A 24,765-nucleotide genomic window follows, 5' to 3' on the forward strand; every position below is an offset into this window, starting at 1 on the left:
GTGGATCCACAGGAATGGAAACGTAACCGCAGGTTTGAGAGACCTGAATCCATGCTCCTTGGAACCTGAGCTGGGTCTGCAGCAGTTTGAAGTGCTTGTTAGATAGACTATCAGTTGAGAAAAGTGCAAGCTTTCTCTTAGGAATTCCTTACGAAAACTCCAAGGTCTGGTTTCCATTTCAATTTCAAATTTGGGAATAAAACGAAAATTTTGCATCTGTGACACCTTTCATGACCACAGGACGTTCTAAAACACTTTTCAGCCAAGCTCTTTTTGAAGCACAGTAACTGCTGTAATGCAGGAAATACAGCATCCATGAGAGCATAGCAAGATCCCACAAATGAGATCCCTGAAGGTATTAGCCAAAGTACATATGGCGTGAAGAAGCCTCCTCTACCACCACCTCTACCTTTTGTTCTGTGGTACTTTTGATCTTTAATTTCCCTGATATGCCCTTTTGTTTTAGCAGCATAAAACCTATGACTTTCCCAAGTCCCTTCAGTTCCAAAGAATCCATTAGACTCGAAATGTTTCCCTCTCCACAGATGCTGCCACACCAGCTGAATTTCTCCAGTACTCATAAGTTCTATTCAGACAGCGGTGGGACCTTGTTTTAAGGTCCAATCCAAAATAAAGTACCTCCAACTGTATCGTGCTCTGGAGTGTCAGCTGAGATACTTATTTTTTGCTCTACTCCTGGTAAGGGATTTAAATTCATGACCTACAGACTTGGAGCTACGGATGATACCGGATGAATCAGGCAAATGAGAGAGGCTGGAAGTTGGCAATATCACCCTTCCCTCTACTACTCAGCTGCTTTCTATAATTAGGTTTGAGTTCACATTAAGTTCACGGCCAGGGGCCTACATTTGGAAAGCTCTCAAGAAATTGCAGAACAAGGGGTTTCCAGTGCCTCCCCTCCCCCCTTCCACACCCACCCACCCCCGCCCCCCACCTTTGGTGATATCCGAGAAAAAAATGTCCAAATGTGAAAGAAGGAAGAAACCTCCTCTGGATCATCATAGGCAAAGATTGTCTGATGTCCAAACGGGTAAATATGAACAAGGAACAAGAGTAGGCAACTTGCATTCAATAACATCTTTGCTGATCTGGCTTTAACCTCAACTCTGTTTTCCTGCATATCCCGGTAATCTTTCATCCCCTTGATAATCAAAGATCTATCCACTTCTGCCTCAACCATACTTAAAGTTTCTGCACTTATTGTCTTTTGAGGAAGGGATTGCAATTCTCAGAAGTGCATAGTAAACCATGAATGTTTCCCACCAAGCCTGTTGTGTGTTTCTGTTTGCATGTGTATGTATATCTGTACGCTTGACTTTGAGTAATGTTTGTTGACTCAGTATTCACAGTTGAGTAATTTGTGAAAAATTCCTGCTGAGGTTCAAACTTATGGAAAGGGTGGTTGAAGAATGTGGGAACCTCAGCATTCAGAGAGGATGGGAGAATCAGATAGCACCTCTGCACCAACATAACCACGTCCTCCACCCCTTCACAGGAACTCCCCCTTGTTGACATAGGAACCAATCATTTAAAACCGCTTGTGTACCAGACCCAAACTCACTCACAGAAATGCAGTGTTTAAATGAAAGAGCACTATTATATCAGCTGTATTGAAGCAAGTACAACTCTACAGCTTCAGGGCACACCCAAATGTCTGAAAGAAAAGGGCCTTAAATAAAATTCCAGTTTCCCACTGAGTTCAGTTCATACATACTGGTTGGTGTTTGTGTGTTGTACAGAGCCCTTTGACAAGTCCATCAGGCAGAGAGGGGTGCCTATTCCAGGCAGTGGAGGCCTTGATTCAAAACCTCCCTGTATACAGCTGGTGTCGCTGTTTTCTGCTCAGATTCACTGTCAGTGCACAGACTCATGAGCGTTTGTGACCAGCTCAAACTGGCCAAGGTAAATTGAGGCAAGAGTGAGGCCATGTTTGGGAACTGGGCCGACTGATCTTTGATTACCTTGTCTGTCAGGACAGATTCCCTCAAGGTGTTGGGTATATGGTTCAGAGGGGTGAGGGTATGCGCCAAAATCTGGGGGGAGTGTATCGCCAGTTTTCATCTGTAAGCATTAATGAGAACTCGGATGCTGGGAGAACAACACATTTCAAAGGACACCTGATAATCGATCATAGTTTCATTTTCATCATTAGACTTTTAATTCCAGATTTTTAAAATTAGAATTCAAATGCTACCATGTGCTATGACAGGATTTGAACATTACCTGGGTCTCTAGATTATTAGTCTAACAATAATGCTGCTAGGCCATTACCTACCCTTTTGCCAAAGTACAATGAGGGTCTATTCAGAACCCCTTTTGGCCTCAAAATCTATGTAAATATTTTTCTGTACAAGTAGAAAAATATCTTTGTCTGCAACCACAGGGAAGCTCTGAGGAATGTCCAATTTCAATGTGTTTATATTTTCCCTCTGCAATGGCTCTACAGAACTGTTTAAGTACATTGTGCATGTACATTTTTTTTAAAAAAAGTGTATTTTTGCAAAAAAAAAACTGAATGGTGTTTGGCAACCAGTCTCACGCATGAATGCAGGCTTCCAAGGGCATCACCAGCTGGGTAGGGTCTGCTTGAGAGTCAGTAATTCACCCCGACCAAATGTGTGCTCTATTGGGTGGGAAGATGCCTGAGGGCCTCATGCCCCTCAGGAATACGATCACTTTCATTCGGTGTAGTGGGATGGACACCTAGCTCACTAGCAGGATACTTTTTGACAGGATATTGCAGACCCATATGAGGGATGTACTCTCCGAAATGTGCTTTGGCAAGGGAATCTCAATTAGATCCGACTGCTTTACACCAAAATAAGTCGTGCAGTCTCAATCAATGGGTAGGAATCATAAAGTTTCTCAATCAGATCTGGAGTCAGGCAGGGCTGCCCACTCTCTTCTGCCTTGCTTGAGTGTTGTACAAGTAATTCTCAGATAACGCGGATTTGGGCAGCGCGATTTGTTTATAACGTCGCTGAGGAATTAAGGAACGGGAGTTCCGAGAACTCTTACCTCTGTTCGCAATAGCGCGATTCCAATGGGGATCATTTTGCACGCTTCGTTTGGTGCAAGCGCCGACGCCAGCTGATGACAGAGCAGCTTTCTGTGGGAGATACTGTACAGAGAGCAGCTTTCTGAGAGAAATACATTGAGTAGCTTCCTGTGAAAGGTACAATACTCCTAGATTATCGTTGTTTTTGAAAAGATGGAGGGGCATAGTGGCAAGACTGTTTCCTGGTGATAAAATTGCAGGTGGTAAATGCAAAAGAAAGGCTGTAACACTGGAAGAGAAGCTTAATGTTATAAAGCGTTTTGAGTGTAAAGGAGAGAATATGTGATACAGCTTGCTTAACAGGAATGAGGGAGTCTACCTCATGCACCATGATGACCATCTGTCCCTGCATTAACAATATCTTTTACATGTACGGTGTTAAATTTACTTTTGTTTTATTGATAGATATGATTTATACCTTCACTCAGGCTGTGCTATACTTTGTGTTAGACTTTTGGGTGATTTTTGATGTGAGTGGTATTTTTGGCTGGACTAATCCCACTTTTTCCATCAGCCCCATTATTTTATTAAGTGATTTTCTGTTCAGCGAGGTTTTTCTGGCATGCAACTACAGCATTATCGGAGAACCCATCTGCATAGAGCATTTTGCTGAGTCCATCAGGAAAAATGTGAGCCTGAGAGGGGTGACTAGTCCAGGCAGCACAGGCCTGCAGGTCAAAACCTCCCTGTACATGGAAGACGTTGCTGTTTTCTAGCTCAGATCTGCTGTGCACAGTGTGCAGATGCACAAGCATCTGCGACCAGTTTGAACTGGCCTCAGGAGCTAAGGTAAATTGAGCGCATGCAAGCATTCCTGACAGAGATAATAGGGGCTCCTCCTCGCTTCTCCTCTCCCTGCCTCTTCACACCATCACCTCCCACACCCCCATCACCAGCACCGCCAAATCTGCCATGCAGACATCATTAAATTCTGATTATTATCTCCGCAATCTCCTCGCAGTGACACCAGACTTTTTAATCCCAGAGCTTCTTTTGTGGTCACTTAAGCCGAAAATTCAAAGTTAGTCTTCAAGTTATTGTACAGTTCAAATTTCTTCATGGCTTTGCTGCTCCTTATCTCTAACCACCTCCAGGCCCACAGTCCTTTCTATAATTGTAACCTTCCCTGGCCCCACAATCCTTTTTGGAATGAACTGCCAGAGGAAGTGCCAGAGGAACATTTAAAATGCATCTGGATGGGTACATGAATAGGAAGGATTGAGAGGGATATGGGCCAAATACTGGCAAATGGGATTAATTTAGGATATCTGTTCAGCATGGCCAAGTTGGACTGAGGGGTCTATTTCCATGCTGTACAGATCGATGACTCGATGACTTTCTTTGTACGTCTCTCAGCCTCCACAAACTTCTCTGTCTCTGTAACCTACTCCAGCCCAATACCCCTTCTGATCTCTGTAACCGCTACCAGCCCTTACAATCTTCCAATCTCTATAATTTCCTCCAAGCAAAACATTCCTAAGTTATCTAGGTTTCTCTAATTCTATGATCTATTGCCATTCTTGATTGAAATGAATCCATGATTGGACTTCCAGCTACTATTCCCCTCAGCTCTAGAATTCTTTCGTTATAAATCTCTCTGCCTCATTACCTCTTTGTCCTCTTGTAAGATGCTATTTGAAACTTACTTCTCTGACTCATCGTTTTTACCCACCACTCATAGTATCTCCTTATGTGGCTCAGTGTCAAACATTATCCAATGACAGCCCTGTGGTGCTACATTAAGGATACAACACCATTACAAGTTGTTGTTGTATGGCAAAACCAAGTTTTGAGGAGTGGACCGTAGTTGTCCTTTGTTGACTGTGACTTTAATGTGAAACAATTAAATACTCTGTCACACCTCTGAGACTTATTGAGGCAGGATGATAAAATCTCAGGATGGATTATTGCCAATAAACAATAGATCCTGTCTGAATATCACAGATTGAAATCATACAATCTGTACAGTGTGGATTTGGCCTAATGAGTCCACATTGCCCTTCCGAACAGCGTTCCACCCAAATCCGCCCCCCACCTTATCCCTGTAGCCCTGCACTTCCCATTGCTAATGCCAAAACACATCCCCAAACACTATGGGTAATTTAGCATGGCCAATCCACAGAACTTGCACATCTTTGGACGGTGGGAGGAAACCAGAACACCTGGAGGAAACCACACAGAAAGGGGGAGAATGTGCAAACCCCACACAGACAGTCGCCTAAGAGTGTAATTGAATTCAGGTCTCAGGTGCTATGAGGCTGCCGTGCTAACAACTGACCCACTGTGCCACGCTAAACTCGGCAGTGGTATTTATAAATTCACTCAAGTTGCAGTTTGAAAGCAATGTTCAGAATGGGTAATGGTATAATGCACAGATAGGTGCTACTGCTGTGGTTCAGGCCTCACAGGGTTCCATAGAATATGTGATTCACCACATAAGAGACCATGTTTTCTTTTAGACTATAAATTGGAAAATGGAAGTTTCCTGATTTAGGACCAAAGTATCAGGAGTGTTGTTTGCAATTTGAAGATCAAGCGAGGTTGCACGGCGTACACTTTGGTTATTTCTAATCATATCTTACCAAACTTGCCTTATTAATGAGCCTCATTCCTGATGAAGGGCTTTTGCTGGAAACATCGATTTTTTTGCTCCTCAGATGGTGCCTGACCTGCTGTGCTTATCCAGCGCCACCTTTTTAAAACAGGCCCTTTGGCCCAACAAGTCCACACCGACCCTCTGAAGAGTAACCCACCCAGACCCATTCCCCTACCCTATATTTACCTAACACTATGGGCAATTTAGCATGGCCAATTCACCTGACCTGCAAATCATTGGATTATGGGAGGAAACCGGAGTACCTGGAGAACACCCACGCAGACACGGGGAGAATGTGCGAATTCCACACAGATAGTCACCTGAGGCTGGAATCGAATTCGGGGTCCCTGGTGCTGTGAGGCAGCAGTGCTAACCACTGAGCCACCGTGCCACCCCGAACTCTAATTCAACTCTGATTCTCCAGCATCTGCAGTCCTCTCTTCCTCCTGGACTTAAGTACTGCTGAACTTGGCTTCCAAACTGATTTTTTTCCCAACCATAATATTTGTGTTCAAATGTCTGTTTTTGTCTGTCTTATTTGTGAATTAATATCTGTGTATTTAGGATTTTAAAGGGGTGCAGCTTAAGTCACACAGTAGTAATAAGTAATGCATTTTGTTTACTGTTTACTAACGAATAAGCCTTTTTGGAATAAAGTTATTTTCCTGGTCATAACAAAGTCTGGTGTGAATTATTTTTGTCACGAATAGCAATTAGTTTTGCAATTTGATCTGTGCGGTTTAATTGGGTTGTGACACATTTAAGACCAAAAGACATAAGAGCAGGAGAAGGCCATTTAGCCCATTGGGTCTGCTCAATCCTTTAACGAGATCATGACTGATCTGATAATATTCAGCTCCACTCTCTTGCCTTTTTCCTATATCCTTGACATTTATGACAGCTTGTGAAATAATGGGGCTTGACTATTGGCGTAATATTCCCAATTGATTTGTGACATGATCTCATGTGTACACAGTACAGATGACCAAGTGCCAACCCATTGTCTGACGAGACAGAAAGCTGCTCAAGAATTGATTGGCATTGTGGAACCCTGTAGAACAAAATGCCAGGGGATTATCTCCTTTGATAAAGCATTAAATAGCTTTGTACACAAAAAGGTTATGATTACAGTTACAAGTCAGTAGAGGAATTAAGAAAGGATTTTAAACAAAGCGATCTCTTATAACTTAATGTCGTATTCATTTCTGATGAAAGGCTATTGATATGAAACATTAACTGTCCTCCCACCACAGACTGCTGAGTATTTACAATTATGATACTTGCCAAGAATGTGTTGATATTTGCAATGTATGGTAGAACAGCTGATATCACCCTTTGTTTTCCACATTGGAAACTGAATTACATATCAATAAGAACAGCCTCTGTGTGTTTTTTTCCAGTTCAAAGCACCATGTAATCATGCCTTAATGGATGGGATCAAATTCTTTGTATGCCTCATTTGAATAATCCAGGACTAGAATGACTTTGCTATTTCTAATCTCCACACAAAATTATTTTAAATCTTGATCTCTGGTCAAGATAATTTCCCACTACTAATGGATCTCAGACTATTGCCCAAGAAGACCATAAGATATAGGAGAAGAATTAGGCCATTTGGCCCATCAAGTCTGCTCTACTATTTGATCATGGCTGACATGTTTCTCAGCTGCATTCTCCTGCTTTCTCCTCATATTCCTTGATCCCCTTATTAATCAAGAAACCAACCAACTCTGTGTTAAATACACTGAATGACTTAGCCTCCACAGCTTTCTATGACAATGTCTCCCACATATTCACCATCCTCTGGCTGAAGAAGTTCCTCACCATTTCAATTCTGTGCCCTCAGGTGCCAGTCTCTCCTATGAGTGGTGACATTTTCTCCATGTCTCCTCTATCCAGACCTCTCAGTTTTCTGGAAGTTTCAATCAGATCCCCCACTATCCTTTTAAACTCCATCAAGTACAGACCCAGTGTCCTGAACCGCTTCTCATATAACATGCCCTTCATCCCTGGGATCATTCTTGTAAACCTCTTCTGGACCCCTTCACCACCAACATATCCTTCCTTAGATACAGGGCCCAACACTGCTCACAATATTTCAACTGTGTTCTGTCCAGAGCCTTATACTCACCTCTTATATTCCAACTCTCTCGAAATGAATGCTAACATTGCATTTGCCTTCCTATCCACCAACTGTACTTACGTGTTAATGTGAAAAGAATCCTGAACTCGGGCTCCTTTTCCAGATTTCTGAAGCCTTTCCCCATTTAGAAAATAGTCTATGACTCTATTCTTCTAACAGCATCCCCTTAAGCTTTCTGCCTGACCTTTCTAAGTGTCCCTAGATATGCAGTTACCAGCCCTCGTCGCTTTTTAGGCTGCTTCAGTGTGCTTCCTCCTTGATGTTACGGACTCAGAGAATGGTTTGGCAAGTGTGATACCACAACCGCTTACAAAACCAAGAAGCCGTGATTCGAACAAAAAGTGAATTTTGTCCTAACATTGTATGATTTATTCCGCTTTTATAATTTATGTAATTAAAATGGTGCGGCTTATGGAGCTAATATACATTTTGCTATATTTTCATAAATACATGTAACAATAAATTACTGTTACTATATAAAGATTAGAAGACATAGTAGCAGAAGTTAGGCTATTCAGCCCATTTAATCTGCTCCACCATTCAATCATGGCTGATAAGTTTCTCAACCCCATTCTCCCGCTTTCTCCCTGTAACCCTTGATCCTGAAGAACCTATCTATCTCAGTCTTCTGTGGCAATGACTTCCATGGATTCACCACTCTCTGACTGAAGATGTTTCTCTCTATTTGCATTCTAAAAAGTCTTCCCTTTACTCTAAGGCTATGCCCTCATGTCCTAGTCTCTCCTACCAATGGAAACATCTTCCCAACATCTACTCTGTCCAAGCCATTCAGTATTCTGTAAGTTTCAATTAGATCCCCCTCATCCTCCATTGAGTATAGACTCAGAGTCCTCAAATGTTCCTCATACGTTAAACGTTTCACTCCTGAGGCCATTCCTATGAACCTCCTCTGAACACACTCCAGAGCCATTTCCTGAGAAATGGGGCCCAAAACTGCACACAGTACTCCAAATGTGGTCTTCCCTGAGCCTCATAAGCTTCAGAAGTATATTCCTGCTTTTATATTTAAGTTCTTTCAAAATAAATGCCATCATTGCATTTGCCTTCCTAACTGCTGACTTAATCTGGAGGTTTACCTTGAGAGAATCCTGGATAAGAATTCCCAAGTCTCTCTGCACTTCAGACTTCTGCATTTTTTCCCCATTTAGTAAATAGTCCATGCCTCTATTCTTCCTACCAAAGTACATGACCTCACAATTTCCCACGTTGTACTCCATCTGCCACTTCTTTGGTCCTTCTCCTAATCTGTCCAAATCCTTCTGCAGACTCTGCACCTCCTCAATGTTGCCTGTCCCTCTACCTATCTTTGTATCATCTGCCAACCTAGCCAGAATGCCCTTCCCTTCATCTAGATCGTTAATGTATAACACTGAGCCTTGTGGAACACCACTTTTCACCGGCTGCCATCCTAAGAAAGATCCTTTTATCCCCACTCTCTTACTCAGTAGCGTCCTGTGCAGCACCTTGTCAAAGACCTTCTTGAAGTCCAGGTAGATAACATCCATTGGCTCTCCTAGGTCTAACCTACTTGTTATTTCCTCAAAGATTTGTCAGGCATGGCCTCCGCTTGATGAAAGCATGTTGACTTTGCCCTATTTTACCATACACTTCCAAGTAGTCAGAAATCTCATCCTTCACAATGGATTCCAAGTTCTTACCACAATCGAGGTTAGGCTAATCTGTCTGTAATTTCCCATTTTATGCTTTAGTCCCTTTTTAAACAGGGGTATCATGATTTTCCAGTCCTCTGGAACCCTTCCTGATCTTCGTGATTCCTGAAAGACCACCACTAACACCTCCACTATCTTTGCAGCTACCTCCCATATTTTTAACCATATCTCTGTTATGATTATCATATCCTACCCATTTATATCAGCTTGTGCTCTTGATTTATCTGTCTTGCTCTTGATTCATTCAGCTAAAGAACTTTTAGTTTTGCATTTTTTACTATTCTCTTCTCTCTGAACTTACTTAGAGTAATAGAATCATAGAGATGTACAGCACGGAAACAGGCCCTTCAGTCCAACTTGTCCATGCCAACCAGATATCCTTAGTTAATCTAATCCCATTTGCCAGCACTTGGTCCATATCCGTCTAAACCCCTCATAATCATATACCTACCCAGATGCCTTTTAAATGTTGTAAATTGTATCAGCCTCCAACATTTCCTCTGGCAACTCATTCCATACACGCTCCCCCCTCTGCATGAAGGCGTTGCCCTTTAGGTTCCTTTTAAATCTTTCCCCTCTCACCCTAAATCTCTGCCCTCAGTTCTGGACTCCCCCACCCCAGGGAAATAACCTTGTCTGTTTATCCTCACCATGTCCCTTATGATTATGTCGTATGCTCTGTCCCTTCCTATCAGACTCTGGTTTCCATATTATTACTCTGCATTCCTGAATTGTCATTTCTCTCACATCTCCCGTCACATGAACCATTTCAGCATTCAGTTTAAATCTCTTGTTTTATGACATGTCAGGATACAGGCCTGAAGCACCTCATGAAGGAGGGCATGCTATAGCAGATGACATAAGGCAGGGGAATGAATCTGTTCTCCTGGGACACTTCCGGCTGTGTACAGTGTTTGGGAAGCAGAGGGTCAGAGCCAGGTCCCATGAGACATTGGACACAAGGAGCAAAGTCTCTGTTGGTAATGAGAGATCCAGGAAGGGGCATTGGAATACTTGTTCCAGCACTGGGCACACAGTGGTTCAGTGGTTAGCACTGCTGCCTCAGGGACTAGGATTCGATTCTTGCATCAAGCGATTATTCATGTGGAAATAGCATGCTCTCCCCATGTCTGTGTGGTACTCTTCCTCCTACAGTCCAAAGATATGCAGGCTGGATAGATTAGCCATGGGAAGTGCAGGGTTACAGGGGTAGGGAAGGGGGCGTGGGTCTGGATGGGATATTCTTCAGAGGGTCCATATGGACTTGATGGAACCAAATGGCCTACTTTCACACTGTCGGGATTCTATGGATAGGCATGCAGCTGCTGCGTACCTAGGGAGATTGACTGTCAGCACCTTTGAGCCAGAGAAACCTCATGGAGATAAAAGGAGAAGAGAGCTGTAGCCAGGAGCTGGAGTAGGGTTCCAGATCAGCCAAGAGCTGGAGTAATGTTCCAGAGTAGCCAGGAGCTGGAATAGTGCAGAGCAAAGCCATAGAGAGTGACTGGGAGTTGGAAAGTGATTGTGGAGTGAATGAACTGCTGCAGGAAACCTAGATGGCCCACCAACTCCTGAGCTCAAGAGAAGGTACATCACTTTTGTGTCTGGAAAATAAGTAATCGTGTCACATGATCAGAGAAAGTTTGCAGTTGGAATTCCACCGACGGAACTCTGCTGTATAAAGCTCAGGTATAAAGATCTGCAGAAATATTCTGGAATATCAGGTGACCATCCAGAGTATATAGATCATTCCTCTGAATTACATGCTTCTAGTAGCATCTATATAGTTTTGTAACCAGTGGAATAAAGTTCTGCAAACGAGTCACACAAGACTCAAAATATTAATTCTGTTTCTCTCGCCACAGATGCTGTCAGACCTGCTCAGTTTCTCAAGCATTCTCTGTGCTCATTTCAGATTTTTATCATCCACAGTAGTCTGCCTTTAATCTAGGAATGACTAGTGCTCCTGTTCCATAGAGTTTCAAGCCCAGCCTTGCTGCTGTGCATCAGTGAGAGGGAAACAATAGTTGTTTGCTGACATTATCCTAAAGGCTATCATTATTAACGCTGAGCTACCATCCACAACCTATCATGATTCCAGCAGTTGAATCTAAGATCACTGTTTGATTGATGGTGCAGAGTTTACTGAAGGATCACTTGTCTCTGATGCAGTAGTATGAATACAAGTCTTTTGCTCAATAAAGAATTCAGTACTAAATGAGAGTAAAAATTTCAAACGGGCTTTCATAGGAGTACTTTTATAACATAATAAATCCTGAGGTCTACCTTTGGAGCATGCTGGGTGAGTTGGTATGGAGGACGTAAGGGAAAAGATTGATGGATGGATCAGCAGGAGATTTCATAAGTTGGCATTAAATTGCCTTTGGGACGATAAGAGTCAATGAGAGACGTGGGGTATGGGAGTTACTAGGCTTGGATAAAGACATGTGTTGACAAGAGTTGACCTGAATAGGGCATGGAGTGTGTGTGTGAGATTTACATATCTTACCACAGCACCTGGTAGCCTCTGAGGCCACATTCAATTTTCATTCATAAACATCCTCTGATGTCCTCGCACTCCCAGACACACCTAACCCACACCACCAGCCCCCACCCCACTCCGCACCACCAAATTAAAATCCTGTTTTTTGATGTAGGTTTCTCCTAATGTGTACATAGCAACCCTTGTGTCTTGATGGAATGATCTATTGACAGAGTGGAGCAGTAATCCTCCCAGCCACTGCTGAATTAGAAAGATGGTGAGATTGGAGTGGGTGCGCGTGATAAGTGAGTGAAGCTATGTTAAACATTTTGTGGATGCCTCTGTCCACAGTCAGTGGCTCTGTCTGAGTCATGTGAGCATTGTGCAGGTAGGTCTGACTTAAATCTGAATTCCTCTGATTACTCCCAAAAAGAACCTCCCTGAATTTAAGCCACTCCCATAGAGGAGACAAAGGCCACCACATTATTCACCACGATTCGCAAGGAGCAATTTTAATAGTGACAGAAAGAAAATTCTAGAAACAAGAAAAAAAGGCATGATTTACATACAAATAAAGATACAATCTCTTCGAACAATCTCTGATTCCAGCTGGTAATTGATAGTGACACAATCTGGCTCGCTCAGTCTGGCTGCTTTCACACGGAAAATATAACAAAGCAATGTAGGCCAGAATTATATAAATAGTCAATTATCAACTCTTTTTCCAAACAAATCAACCTTCTGGTGTGCTACTGACAAGGCCAGCATTTGTTCGCTTATTTATTTATGTTTGATTCACTCATGGGATGTGGGTGTCACTAACTGGACCAGCATTTGTTGCCCTTGGTTAGTTGCCCTTGAGAAGGTGGGAGTGAGCTGCCTTCTTGAACTGCTGCAGTTCATGTGCTGTGGGAGACCCATAATGCTGTTAGGGAGAGGAGTTCCAGGATTTTGACTCAACAACACTGATGGAATGGTGGCATATTTCCAAGCCAGGGTCGTAAGTGGCTTGGAAGGGACCTTGCAACTGTATTACCCATCCCTAATTGCCCTTGAGAAGATTTGGTGATACAGTCCAACTGGCAAGTTCCTTATAATGCTATTAGAAAGAAGGCTTTTTATTTTGTAGTCACGATTGGGCAGGGGAACTTGCAGCTGGTGGCATTCCATGTATGTGTTCCTCTTGTCCTTCTCGATGATTGAGGTTGAAGGTTTGGATGGTACTGTTGAAGAAGCCTTGGTGAGTTGCTTGGAGACAATATACACTTCTGCCACTTTGCAACAGTAGGTGGAGGGAGTGAATGTTTAAGTTGGTGGATGAGTTGCAGGCTGCTCTGTTATACATGGCATTAAGTGCCTTGGGTTTACTGGAGTTGCACCCACCCAGGCAAGTTTGGAGTCTCACACAACTGACTTGTTGCCTTGTAGATAGTGGATAAACGTTTGGTCCTTGGAAGGTCAGAAGTGAGCATGCTCGCTGATTATTGCACAATGTTCAGTGCATTAGTGACTCCTCAGATACTGAAGCAGTCCGGGTCCATATGTGGCAAAACCTGGACAATATCTAGTTTGGGTTGACAAGTGGCAAATAAGGTTTGCACCACTCAAAGTGCCAAACAATGATGATTCAATCACCTTTGACGTTCAATAGAATTCTCATCATTGAATTCCCAATTATCAACATCTTGGGTGCTTTCATTGACTTCAAACTGACCTGAACCAGCCATTTAAATAATATGGTGGAACAGCAGGTCAGAACCCAAGAATCCTCCAACAAATAACTCACCTCTTTACTCCCCAAAGCCTGTCCAAACCTTCAAGGTACAAGTCTGGAATGTGAATAATACTCCCTTTGTACCTGGAGAGTGGAGCTCTAATAATAACCAAGAAGTTTGTCATTAGCCAGGACAAGGAAGCTCACTTTGTTGGTACCACATCCACAAATACACACTCCCTCCATTATCTGTACTTAGTGGTAGCAGTCTGTAACATCTACAAGACGCAATGCAGAAATCCACTAAGGCTTCTTCAACAGCACATTCTAAATTCATGATCACTACTGCCCAGTAGGTCAAGGGTAGCATTAATACGTGAATATGACTGTCTGCAAGTTCTCTTCCAAGCTACTCACCATTCTGATTCGGAAAAACATCAACATTCCTTCAGTATTGCTTGGTTAATATCCTGGAACACCATCGCTAACAGCATTGTGGATCTACTTACACCAAATTGACTGCAGCATTTCAAGTATGCTGCTCACCACCACCTTCTCTAGGACAACTCAGATGGGCAATAAATTAAGGCCCAAGCAGCAATGCCCACATCGCATGAATCAATTTTTTAAAAAGCTATGCACTGCAGTATTCCCATCCTCTGACCTGCTGTTGTAGCCACAGTATTTATAAGGCTGGTCCAGATCAGCTTCTGGTCAATGGTAACCAGGTGATATTGATAGTGGGGCAATTCAATGAAGACAATGCTATTGAGAGTCAAGGGGAATTTTCCAGATCCACACGTGTTCAAGTGGTCATGTATAACGCAAGAGCTATTTGTGATTTATTAGATCAAGCTGGGATATTGTCCTGGTCTTGCTGTATGTGAACATGAATCTGTCCACTATCTGAGGAGATGTGAATGCTATTAAATATCGTGCACCCACGAGAACATCCCTACTTCTGACCTTTTAATGGAGGGAAGGTTATTGAGGAGGCAGCTAAACATTATGTCCTGAGGATTTCCTGCAGGGATGGCCTGTCACTGAGATGATTGATTGCCAACAACCACAACCTCTTTCTTTATGCTAGGTAAGACGCTAAACAGTTTTCCCCTGACTCCCAAGCAGTTTAGTTTTTCTTGGGATCCTTGATGCTCACTTGGTCAAATGCTGCCATATCAAGAGCAGTTATTTTCTCTTCACCTCTAGAATACAGTCTGTGTTTGGACCAAGGCTGTACTAGAGTCTGAAAATGAGTGGCACTGATGTAAGCTAAATTTACATCAACAGGTTTGTGCATGCTGGCCCACAACATTGTCCCATCATTTCCCAATTCCTTCAGATCAGTATTGAAAGTTAGGCCTTTTCCACGGCTAGGTCTTAAGTGCTGACTTCCCTGTCCCAAACCTCTCTGCTTCTCAACCTCTCTCTCTTCCTTTACATTGCTGCTTAAAACTTGGAATTCTTCTTTAAAACGCTTCAGCAATAGGGGTGGCATGGTGGCTCAGTGGTTAGCACTGCTGCCTCACCGCACCAGGGTCCCAGGTTCGATTCCAGCCTTGGGTGACTGTCTGTGTTGAGTTTGCACATTCTCCCCATGTCTGTGTGGGTTTCCTCCAGGTGATCCGGTTTCCTCCCACAGTCCAAAGATGTGCAGGTCAGGTGAATTAGACATGCTAAATTGCCCATAGTTTTAGGTGCATTAGTCAGAGGGAAATAGAACTGGGTGGGTTACTCTTCGGAGGGTCGGTGTGGACTTGTTGGGCTGAAGGGCCTGTTTCCACACTGTAAATAATCTAATCTAATCTAAAAACCTACTGTAGTGATTATAATGACGTCAGACAGTTGGACCTCATAGAATATGAGTTCCCTGATTGGGGCTGTTAACCTGGTCCAATCAGGGAGCCCTGGCTCGACTCTGGAAGCTGATTCTGAGGAAAACGGATCAGTGTCAAGTACTATGCACATATAAATAGAGGATGACTGAATGACGGGATACCAGCCTCTTTGAGTTAATTTACCTAACTCCTTGTTCAAATGTTTCTTCCCCTATTCTATGATCACCTTCTTTGGTCTGTTGTTCAATTACGCTCATGCAAAGCAGCTTGAGAAAGTTAATCAAATTAAAGAAGCATCACATATTTATTCTTATTGATATATAAGGGGAACAATATTCTATTCAATTTCAAAATACTCTCCCTAATTGTGCAGTTCCAAACGACATGCTTGCATTTATATTGCAGTTTAAGCAGCTTATCAACCATCGGAATTCCCTACATGTGGTTAAGGAAGGATTAATTTGAAATACTGCAACGGTTGTTCTGTAGGTTAGTGCATCAATTATTTTGTACACATGGCAAAGTGAGAAACAGCACTGGCCCCTTTGTTCGCTTCTACATTATGTTTGTTGTGTTGTTGAGGAAGCTTCCAATTAGTTTCTCTGTCTTAATGCTGCAGTCCCTCACTGGCCTTGTTTGTATGATATTGTCCAAAAGATGTGTGGGTAGAATGACCAACAGAATGGAATAATAGACACTGTTGCGAGAGGGATGCCAACTCCAATGGAACATTTTCCTGGAGCTTTGATCGCATGATCAAAACAAACAATCCTTAATCCCCAATCTCCAAGGTTGCTAAACCAATGAATAAAAACATTGAAAGGAAAAAAATGAAAACTATTTTGTTGATGCTGACTCTTTTTGATATCTCTCCCCCCCCCCACCACTCCCCCAACCAGGGTTGCTGCAGGTTTGTATTTAATGTCTGGAGGCTTTGAGGCAATCTTTGAGGGTTGCCAATATTATCCAGTTGCAGGCCTGGATAGCTAATGCTTTTCCCAGCTGGAGCTCAGGTAAGAGGACAGAATAGGGTTGAAGTAGCTTGTAACCATCTAGAAAGCAAACCCACCAAAGTCAAACGTGTCAAAGTCCTGATCCATAGTTTCGCATTCAAAAGAGTTATAGCCCGGACCTGGCTCAGTATCCTGGCAGCAGTCAGATGAGTGAATGCCAAGTTCCTTGAAATCCAGGGGAACTCTTTCAGAGGCTGGTGCAGAGGAGGAGGTCATCATGTAACCAAGGCTGGGGCCTGTGGCTGCGCCACCCACTAACAGGCAGGCAGCTCGGACAAGCTTTCTGGACTGGCAACCGTGTCGCAGGCACCCTCTCGGCTGCCGTCCTTTACTCCTGTTTGGTGTAGCTGTGGAGTAAAATGCAACAGAGCCTCAGAAGAAGAAATTAGACCCTTATCAAGTTGCCCTGAATATCAAAGTGACAATAGGCAGCATGCCCAGGACAACATAAAAGCCTCTTGTGCCTCAGGAAAGGAAGACTTGCATTTGGATTGAACAGGCCGATCACTCTACAGCCAATGAATTATTGTGATGATGTAGGAAATGGGAACCAATTTGCACAATCCTACGCAGAGCAGATTAATTTCATGTTGATAAGGGCATGAAAAGTATGCAGGATCTTGCCTCTCCATCTCTTTCCTGAGTAGTACATTGGGATCTGCCTTAGAGGATATAGAAGGAGAGTCATATCAAACTCGAAATGTTCACTTTTTTTTGTCTTTCTGCAGGTGCTGCCAAGTCATAGAGTCATAGCGATGTACAGCATGGAAACAGATCCTTTGGTCCAACCCATCCATGCCGACCAGATATCCCAACCCGATCTAGTCTCACCTGCAGCACCCGGCCCATATCCCTCCAAACACTGCCTATTCATATACCCATCCAAATGCCTTTTAAATGGTACAATTGTACCAGCCTCCACCACTTCCTCCGGCAGCTCATTCCATACACGTACCACCCTCTGTGAAAAAGTTGCCCCTTGGGTCCCTTTTATATATTTCCCCTCTCAAACTATGCCCTCTAGTTCTGGACTCCCCCAAAGTCCTACTGAGATTCAACAATACTTTCAGTATTTAAATTTAGGACAAACATGGGCTTTTAGGTTCATGAAAGGCAGTAAAAAGTTGCCTCAGAGCAACATTGAGGTTTTGTTTAGACTTTATATTTAAATGTTTGCTTTGATTTGACCAGATTATTTCCCAATTCAGAAGCTGAGGCACAGCAACTGCTGTTGGAAACCATTCAAGGTTGGGGCAAGCACCCAGAAATATTATTTTTTCATCATGGGAAAACTAAGAAGACGAAATCAGTTAAAAGATAAATTCATTGTGAGGAAACCTGGCAGCCAATTTGTGCACTACAAAATCCGACATGCAGGACTTGGAGATGCCGGTGTTGGACTGGGGTGTTGGATTGGGGTAGACAAAGTTACAAATCACACAACACCAGATTATAGTCCAACGGGTTTATTTGGAAGTACTAGCTTTTGGAGTGCCGTTCCTTTACACAACCACCTGATGAAGGAGCAGTGCTTTGAAAGCTAGAGCTTCCAAATAAAATTGTTGGACTATAACCTGATGTTGTGTGATTTTCAACCACATGCAAGGAGGCTGATAGAAACTGAACAATCTGTTTTATTAATATTGCTTAAGCAGAAAAATTGTCCAGGACACTATGGAGAACCCCCCAGTTCTTTGCTAAAATAAAACCATGAGAGCTGTTATATAACATTGGTTAGTACTGCAGGTGAAAGACACAGTCCTGACTTGGTGGCATTCCCTCAGTTCTGCACTGCAATGGTTATATACTTTTGTGTGTGTACCTTGCCTTTAAGAGAGTTCACTTTTCAGGACTCCGTGTGCTCTGCCTATATAATCATACAATTCGCGACTGTCAGTTAGTCTGCTGCACTTATATAAACTACATAAACAGGAATCTGTTAGGTTTGCTGTGAGGTCTCCTTCATAACTTGCAATGAGTTTTACTGTTTTAAATAAAGTAACCCTTGGAGTTAATTACTCATTAGGAACTGATTGATCATTAGAATATTTTTATTGAAGTGACAGATCCCACAACTCAGGCTAACTGCTATGGAATTACAGAGTTCAACCAGGATAAGTATGAGGTGATGAACTTGGGTAGGTAAAACAAAGCAAAGGAAGAAATGATGAGCAGATGGACCTCAGAAAGCACCGACGATTACAGGGGCATTGGAGTACATATATACCGGTCCCTTAATGTATCAGGACAGGTGGGTAAGGTGGTTAGGAAGGCAAGTAGCATACTTGCTGTTATTACCTGAGGCATAGAGTTTAAGAGCAGAGAAGTCATACTGGAACTGTATGAAATCAACTAGCTTCCTCGGCTGAGGAGCTTTAGTTATGAAGAGAGATCGGACATATTGGGGTTGTTTTCCTTGGAACAGGATTAGAATAGTTAGGTGGTTGTTTTTGAGGAGGCATGTTTGATGCATGGAGGGGCCTTTCTTTCTTGCTTCCGGCTGTGATGATTCAGCGACTCGGTTGAGTCATAGCTGATGGCCCAATGCTTTGGTGGCATCCTCCTGCTTGAAGTTATGCATAAGAATAATCATCTAGGTCAAGACAGCAAAGGAGAGGGTGTGCAACTGAAAGAAATTTCACGGAGAAGCAGCAAAGTTCCTACCTTCCCGACAATGACATGCCATCTCCATTGCAACATGTTCTTTCTCTCAGTCAGATATGCTGAGCCTTTTATCAAAGTGGATCCTGCACAAGGACACATTGGGGGAAAAGGACTTTGAACAAAAAGAGAGACAAAATAAATCAATGCTCAGTTTAAATACGTCAGAGAAATAACACAAGGAAAGGCATAGTGAAGAGATGAAAGTGGATGAAGAGGGTATTCCAGCAAGATTGATGAGTCATCTGGTCGGGATGGTCAGTTAGGTTACTGAAGGAAATAGTGTGGAAATCATTGAGACTTTGACCAGTCTCCCAGTCCTCGTCAGGTATGGGTCAGATGACTAGAGGACTACAAGTACTACTAAAAATGGAAAGAGGAAGAGGCCTATATTACAGGTCAGTCATTTTATTGTCAAAGGTGAGGAATCTCTTGAAAACAATAAATTAATATAAAATTAATTGATGCATGAAAAAGTATGAGCTAATAAATAAATGACCAACTTGAAGGAGTTCTTTGATGAAGTGAAGGAGAGATTTGATGAGGACAGTATTTCTGAAGTTCGGTAAATGGACCAGGCATTTGGTAAAGTAGCATATCATAATGCATAAACAAAATTAAAAACCATTAAATTAAATTTAAAAGGAGCATCAACAGATTGGATACAAACTTTCCAAAGGAATTAAAAATGTTAAAGAGAGGTGACCAGTTGTTTTTCAGATTGGAGGGAGACGTCTATCTTTTTGATATATTGTAATGACCTGGACTTAAATATCCACAGGACATCATTGTTTGTGGATGATATAAAATTTGAAAGTGCAGTGTACAATGAAGATAATTTACAGTTTACAGGAGGATATGGACAGGCAGATCAAAGGAAAACACAAGTCTCTATTAAACCATTTTTGCAAACAATGAGGAATGACAATGTGAACTGCATCCATGCTCTGATATTTGAAAAAGACAGAATGAGTTGCAAAGTTTCTTAAAACAAAACATTAGACCTTTGACTTTTTTGAGTTCCCTTTTTCCCTTTCATTCCTGATACACAGCTATTTCTGGCATGTCTAGAGAACACTGTACAAATTGTTCAATCCAGCTGGCATCTCTTTATTCTTCATGATTCATTTTATAAAGGGCAACACTTACTTTGTTAACTTTTATCTATTTTTAAACATTTGAAGAAACCTACCTATCTGTTTTTACATTTTTGGCTGACTTTCTCTCATATTCTATTTTTTCCCACCTTGTTAATCTTTTAATAATAACTTGCTTTTTTTTTAATATTCTGTCCAAATCTTCTTACTTGCAACTTAGCTCTGGACAATTATATGTTTCTTCTTTGAGTTGGTGGCTATCGTTGACTCTTTTAGTTAACCATGGCTGGCAGTCAGTCCTTTAGAATATTCCTTATTTATTTGAATGTTTTCTATTTTATGATTTCTGGAATATCCCCTTAAAAACTTGTCATTGCATCTCTGTTGACCTATCCCCCAAACTAAATTGCTAGTTCACTTTTACAAGTTTTGCTTTCATCCCCTCATTGTTGCTCCAGGGTAGGCGATGGCCTAGTGGTATTATCGTTCAATTATTAATCCAGAATAATGTTCTGGAGACTTGGGTTTGAATCCTGCTACAACAGATGGTGGAATTTGAATTCAATAAACAATGTCATAGTTGACTGATGACTATGAAACCATTGCTGGAAAAATCCATCTAGTTCACTAATTTCTTTTGGGAAGAAAATCTGTTATCCTTACCTGGTCTGGCCTAAATGTGACTCCAGAGCCACAGCAATGTGGTTGACTCTCAACTGCTCTCTGAAATGGTCTAGCAAGCCACTCAGTTCACCATCACCTTCTCAAGGGCAAACAGGGATGGGCTATCAATACTAGCCAGTCAGTGACACCCAAGTCCCACAAATGAATTTTAAAAAGATTCAAAATAATAGTCATGGTCCCACACTTCTCTCCCTTCAACTGTAGGTACATTTAAATACAATATGGTTGCTGCTATCCAGGTATTCTTTCTTGTTGGTCAAAACCAGGTCTAGTGTAGCCTGCTCTTTGGTTGGAGCCATTGCATCTAGGTCTAAGATATTGGCCAAAATATTTTTCATCTGGATTACTTTTTCCCCATCTGATTGTCCAATCTATATGTACACTAAACTATGCCAAGATAATAGCTTTTTAAAAGCTCCCATTATTTCTTCCTTGATACCCTGTCCTATCATACAGCTTCCTTTAGAGCACCAGTACACAACTCCCAAAACTGACCTCTTAGCTTAATCGTTTCCACCTCGACTGGGACTGCTTCTATACCCTGTTTCCTGAATTTAGGATACTCCTCTTTTTTGTGCTCAAACAATCTATAATTGATAGAGACCCTCCTCCATTTTTTCCTAGCTTTCTGTCTGTCTTCGTCACAGTCTTCAATACTTAGGTCCCAATTGAGAGCATCCTGCAGCCATGTCTCAGTTAAGGCCCCAAGATCATACATAGTTATCTGAATTTGTACTACCAGTTCATCTGTGCCTTAGGATTTGTCCCTGTATTATTTTTGCAACCTCTAGTCTTATCTGCTGATTTGCATTCTCTAATTCTTCTTGTCATTATGTGGTTTATCTATTGTCACAAAGCTAGTCCCTTTTTTTCTAAAAGCTGTTCCTTGGCTCAAGGAGACTCTGTCCTTGATTGTTTTCAGAGTGGTAATAAACTGGGCTGGGCACCGATCAGTCTGGTTTGGTACAGAGATGAAAAGGATTTTGAGAGCCTTTTGTTTATATGTAAACAGATGAGACTTCAGGCCAAAGTGGTCATGCTTTAGAGTTGCCCTGTATAAAGAGAGGGGAGCGGTCAGCTCTCTAACTAGTTGAGCTGAGCAGTTTTAGTTCAGTCTTGAACTGGGAAATTTAACAGGGAGCTATGTGGAAACTCCCTTTTTTTTCTGTCCTTCAACTTCAACCTGTTCCATTTATACTGGTTTCTAAAAGGAGGTTGCTTATTGGGACTGTTGTGTGTATTCGGAACAGCAAAACTATTTATAGCTGGATAAGTTGAGTTTATTCTGTTCTTTGTTTTCATTGTGTAATTTTGTGAATAGATCTTTTGTCTGTTTTAAAAACTAGTAGTCAACCTAGCTATCTTACTCCAGGTAATTTTCACTTACTGAAACAAATTGCAAAGTTAGGTTTAGGGCTGCCTGCTTAAGAATGTTTTGAGTGGTCTGGCCTAGTCCATAACACTATTCATAGAACATAGAACTGCACAGCACAGGAACAGGCCCTTAGGTCCAAAATGCTGTTCTGAACATAACGCCAAATGAAACTATTCCCTTCTGCCTGCCGTTGATCCATATTCCTCCATTCCTTGCATTTTCATGTGCTTATCTAAAAAGTCCCTGAAATGTCCTTATCGTATTTGCTCCACAAGCACCCTGGCAGTGCGTTCCAGGCTCCTACCACTCTCTGTGTAAAAGACCTGCCTCTCACATCTTCTTTGAAATTTCCCCCTCTCACCTTAAATGCATGCTCCTAGTTTTAGACATGATTTGGAGATGCTGGTGTTGGACTGGAGTGTGCAAAGTTCAAAATCACACAACACCAGGTTATAGTCCAACAGGTTTAATGAAGGAGTGCTGCTCCAAAAGCTAGTGCTTCCAATTAAACCTGTTGGACTATAACCTGGTGTTGTGTGATTTTTAGTTTTAGACATTTCAACTCTGGGAAAAAGATTCTGATCATCAGCCCTATCTTTGCGTCGCTTAATTTTATAAACTTCTATCAAGTCTTCCCTCAGCCTCCACTACCCTAGAGAAAACAATCCTAGTTTTTCTAGCTTCTTCTTATAGCTCATACCTTCTAATCCAGGCAGACTAGGCAATAGATGAATGACAAGTCTTACCTCTTTCATCTTCCTTAGTACCTTCAACCAATGGCTGCATCAGGAGAACAAATACAAGTGTTATTATTTAATGCCTAAGCATGAGGGGGTTTGTGAATTCCAAGATGACATGAAAATTAAAATTTCTGTGATAAGGCATTTATTTACAAAGATGCTCCACCAGTCAGGATTAATATTTATTAAGCGGATGCTCTGTCCACACATTTTGATAACTTTGTGAAATACCTGTCAGAGTTCAGGTAATGTCTAGCATATTGAGAATCAAAGGTCTAATGCCTAAAATGTCAACTCTCCTGCTGCTCAGATGCTGCCTGATCTGTTGTGCTTTTCTGGTGTCACGGGTTTTGACTGTTTATCATTGCTGTCAAGATTAGAGTGGTGCTGGAAAAGCACAGCAGGTCAGGCAGCATCTGAGCAGCAGGAAAATCAATGTTTCGGGCAAAAGCCCTTCATCAGGAATGTTAATTCTTGCTGCCTAGCAGTTCCTCCCAGTTCTTTGATTTGCTGGGAAGATGAGCAAGGAAGCAGGATTTGAAAAGGGACTATCATCTGATAAGGAGTCAATCACTAAAACATCCTTCGAGAAGATGATCTTGAAAATTACAGCCTCACATCCAGCCAATTTTTTGGTTATTAGAATGCTTCACGGCTTGTCCAGACCAGGGAACTCAGCAGCCAGGTAATCTTCTATTGATTGTTGCACCAACCTGGCGATTAATGCTTTATTCAGTAAGGCTGAACGTTTCATCTCTTCATCAGTTGTGGTGCAACTGATTCCCAAATTTCACTGGAGCTCCTGGATTCCTGCAGCAGCGTAATCATTAGGACCCATGGGACCTGGACCCTCAGCACAGTGGATTGATTTACATGATCAACACGTGATTTGACCTTGACAATTTGCCGCAACAGTTCCATTTGACGTTGCTATCTGGCCTGGACTAATTTTCGATGAGGTCAAGGAAGATAGGTCAAACTTGTAATCATGTAAATCCTTCTGCAACATCACAGGGAGCTTCACAAGCAAAGAATTACTTTGGAATAATAAGGGCAGAAGTCACATGACACCTGACAAAGGAGCAGCGCTCTGAAAGGTCATGATTTCAAATAAACCTGTTGGACTATAATCTAGTATCATGTGACTTCTGACTTCGTCCCCCCCAATCTAACACCGGCACCTCCACACTTTAGAGTTATAGTCACTGTTGTGAAGTAGCAAACACTGCAGCTAATAATCCCACAGTAAGACCTCACAAAAATCAAGATAATAATTTCCAGCTTAAACTGTGTAAGTAGATTGCATTTTGTGTCACCCTTATTTCACTCGATAGCTCTGTCTTCTCTGAACTGGAAGGTCATGACCAGTAGCTTGAGACCTGTGACCACTTTTGAAAGTGCTGCCTGAGGTAACAGCATTGCAGTATAAGGAGATTCATGTAAATTATGATGGTTGTCACAAGAGCTCTGATATCAAGAAGACTGAAGATCGAAGTCTAGAGAGATGTTTTCCACACCCCACTTTATTGAATGACCTATTATACAGGCATAAATAAGAGTACATAAGGCGTTGAAAAGCCTTGCAAAGAGATAAGGAGACATCAACCTCAGGAGTAGTTTATCTACAGACACCCACAGCCCAAGATATTCTG

The 24,765-nt window shown here is 42.1% G+C and overlaps 1 protein-coding gene across 2 annotated transcripts in view; it reads right to left on the bottom strand.

Moving 5' to 3' along the window:
* Positions 1 to 15,541: 15,541 nt before the first annotated feature.
* si:ch1073-83n3.2 overlaps positions 15,542 to 24,765 on the bottom strand; it is a 33,753-nt gene continuing 24,529 nt past the window's right edge. For both annotated transcript variants that reach the window (XR_006309884.1, XM_043681065.1), the window contains 3 exons: positions 23,120 to 23,153; positions 19,221 to 19,332; positions 15,542 to 16,903 (listed from right to left, as the gene is read on the bottom strand). Coding sequence is in view for 1 of the 2 variants with exons in the window: in XM_043681065.1 (XP_043537000.1) it covers positions 19,267 to 19,332; positions 23,120 to 23,153 (100 nt within the window). In the remaining variant the exon portion in view is untranslated. The remainder of the gene's footprint in view (positions 16,904 to 19,220; positions 19,333 to 23,119; positions 23,154 to 24,765) is intronic.

The sequence above is a fragment of the Chiloscyllium plagiosum genome, chromosome 41, assembly GCF_004010195.1.
Source record: "Chiloscyllium plagiosum isolate BGI_BamShark_2017 chromosome 41, ASM401019v2, whole genome shotgun sequence".
Classification (NCBI taxonomy): Eukaryota; Metazoa; Chordata; class Chondrichthyes; order Orectolobiformes; family Hemiscylliidae; genus Chiloscyllium; species Chiloscyllium plagiosum.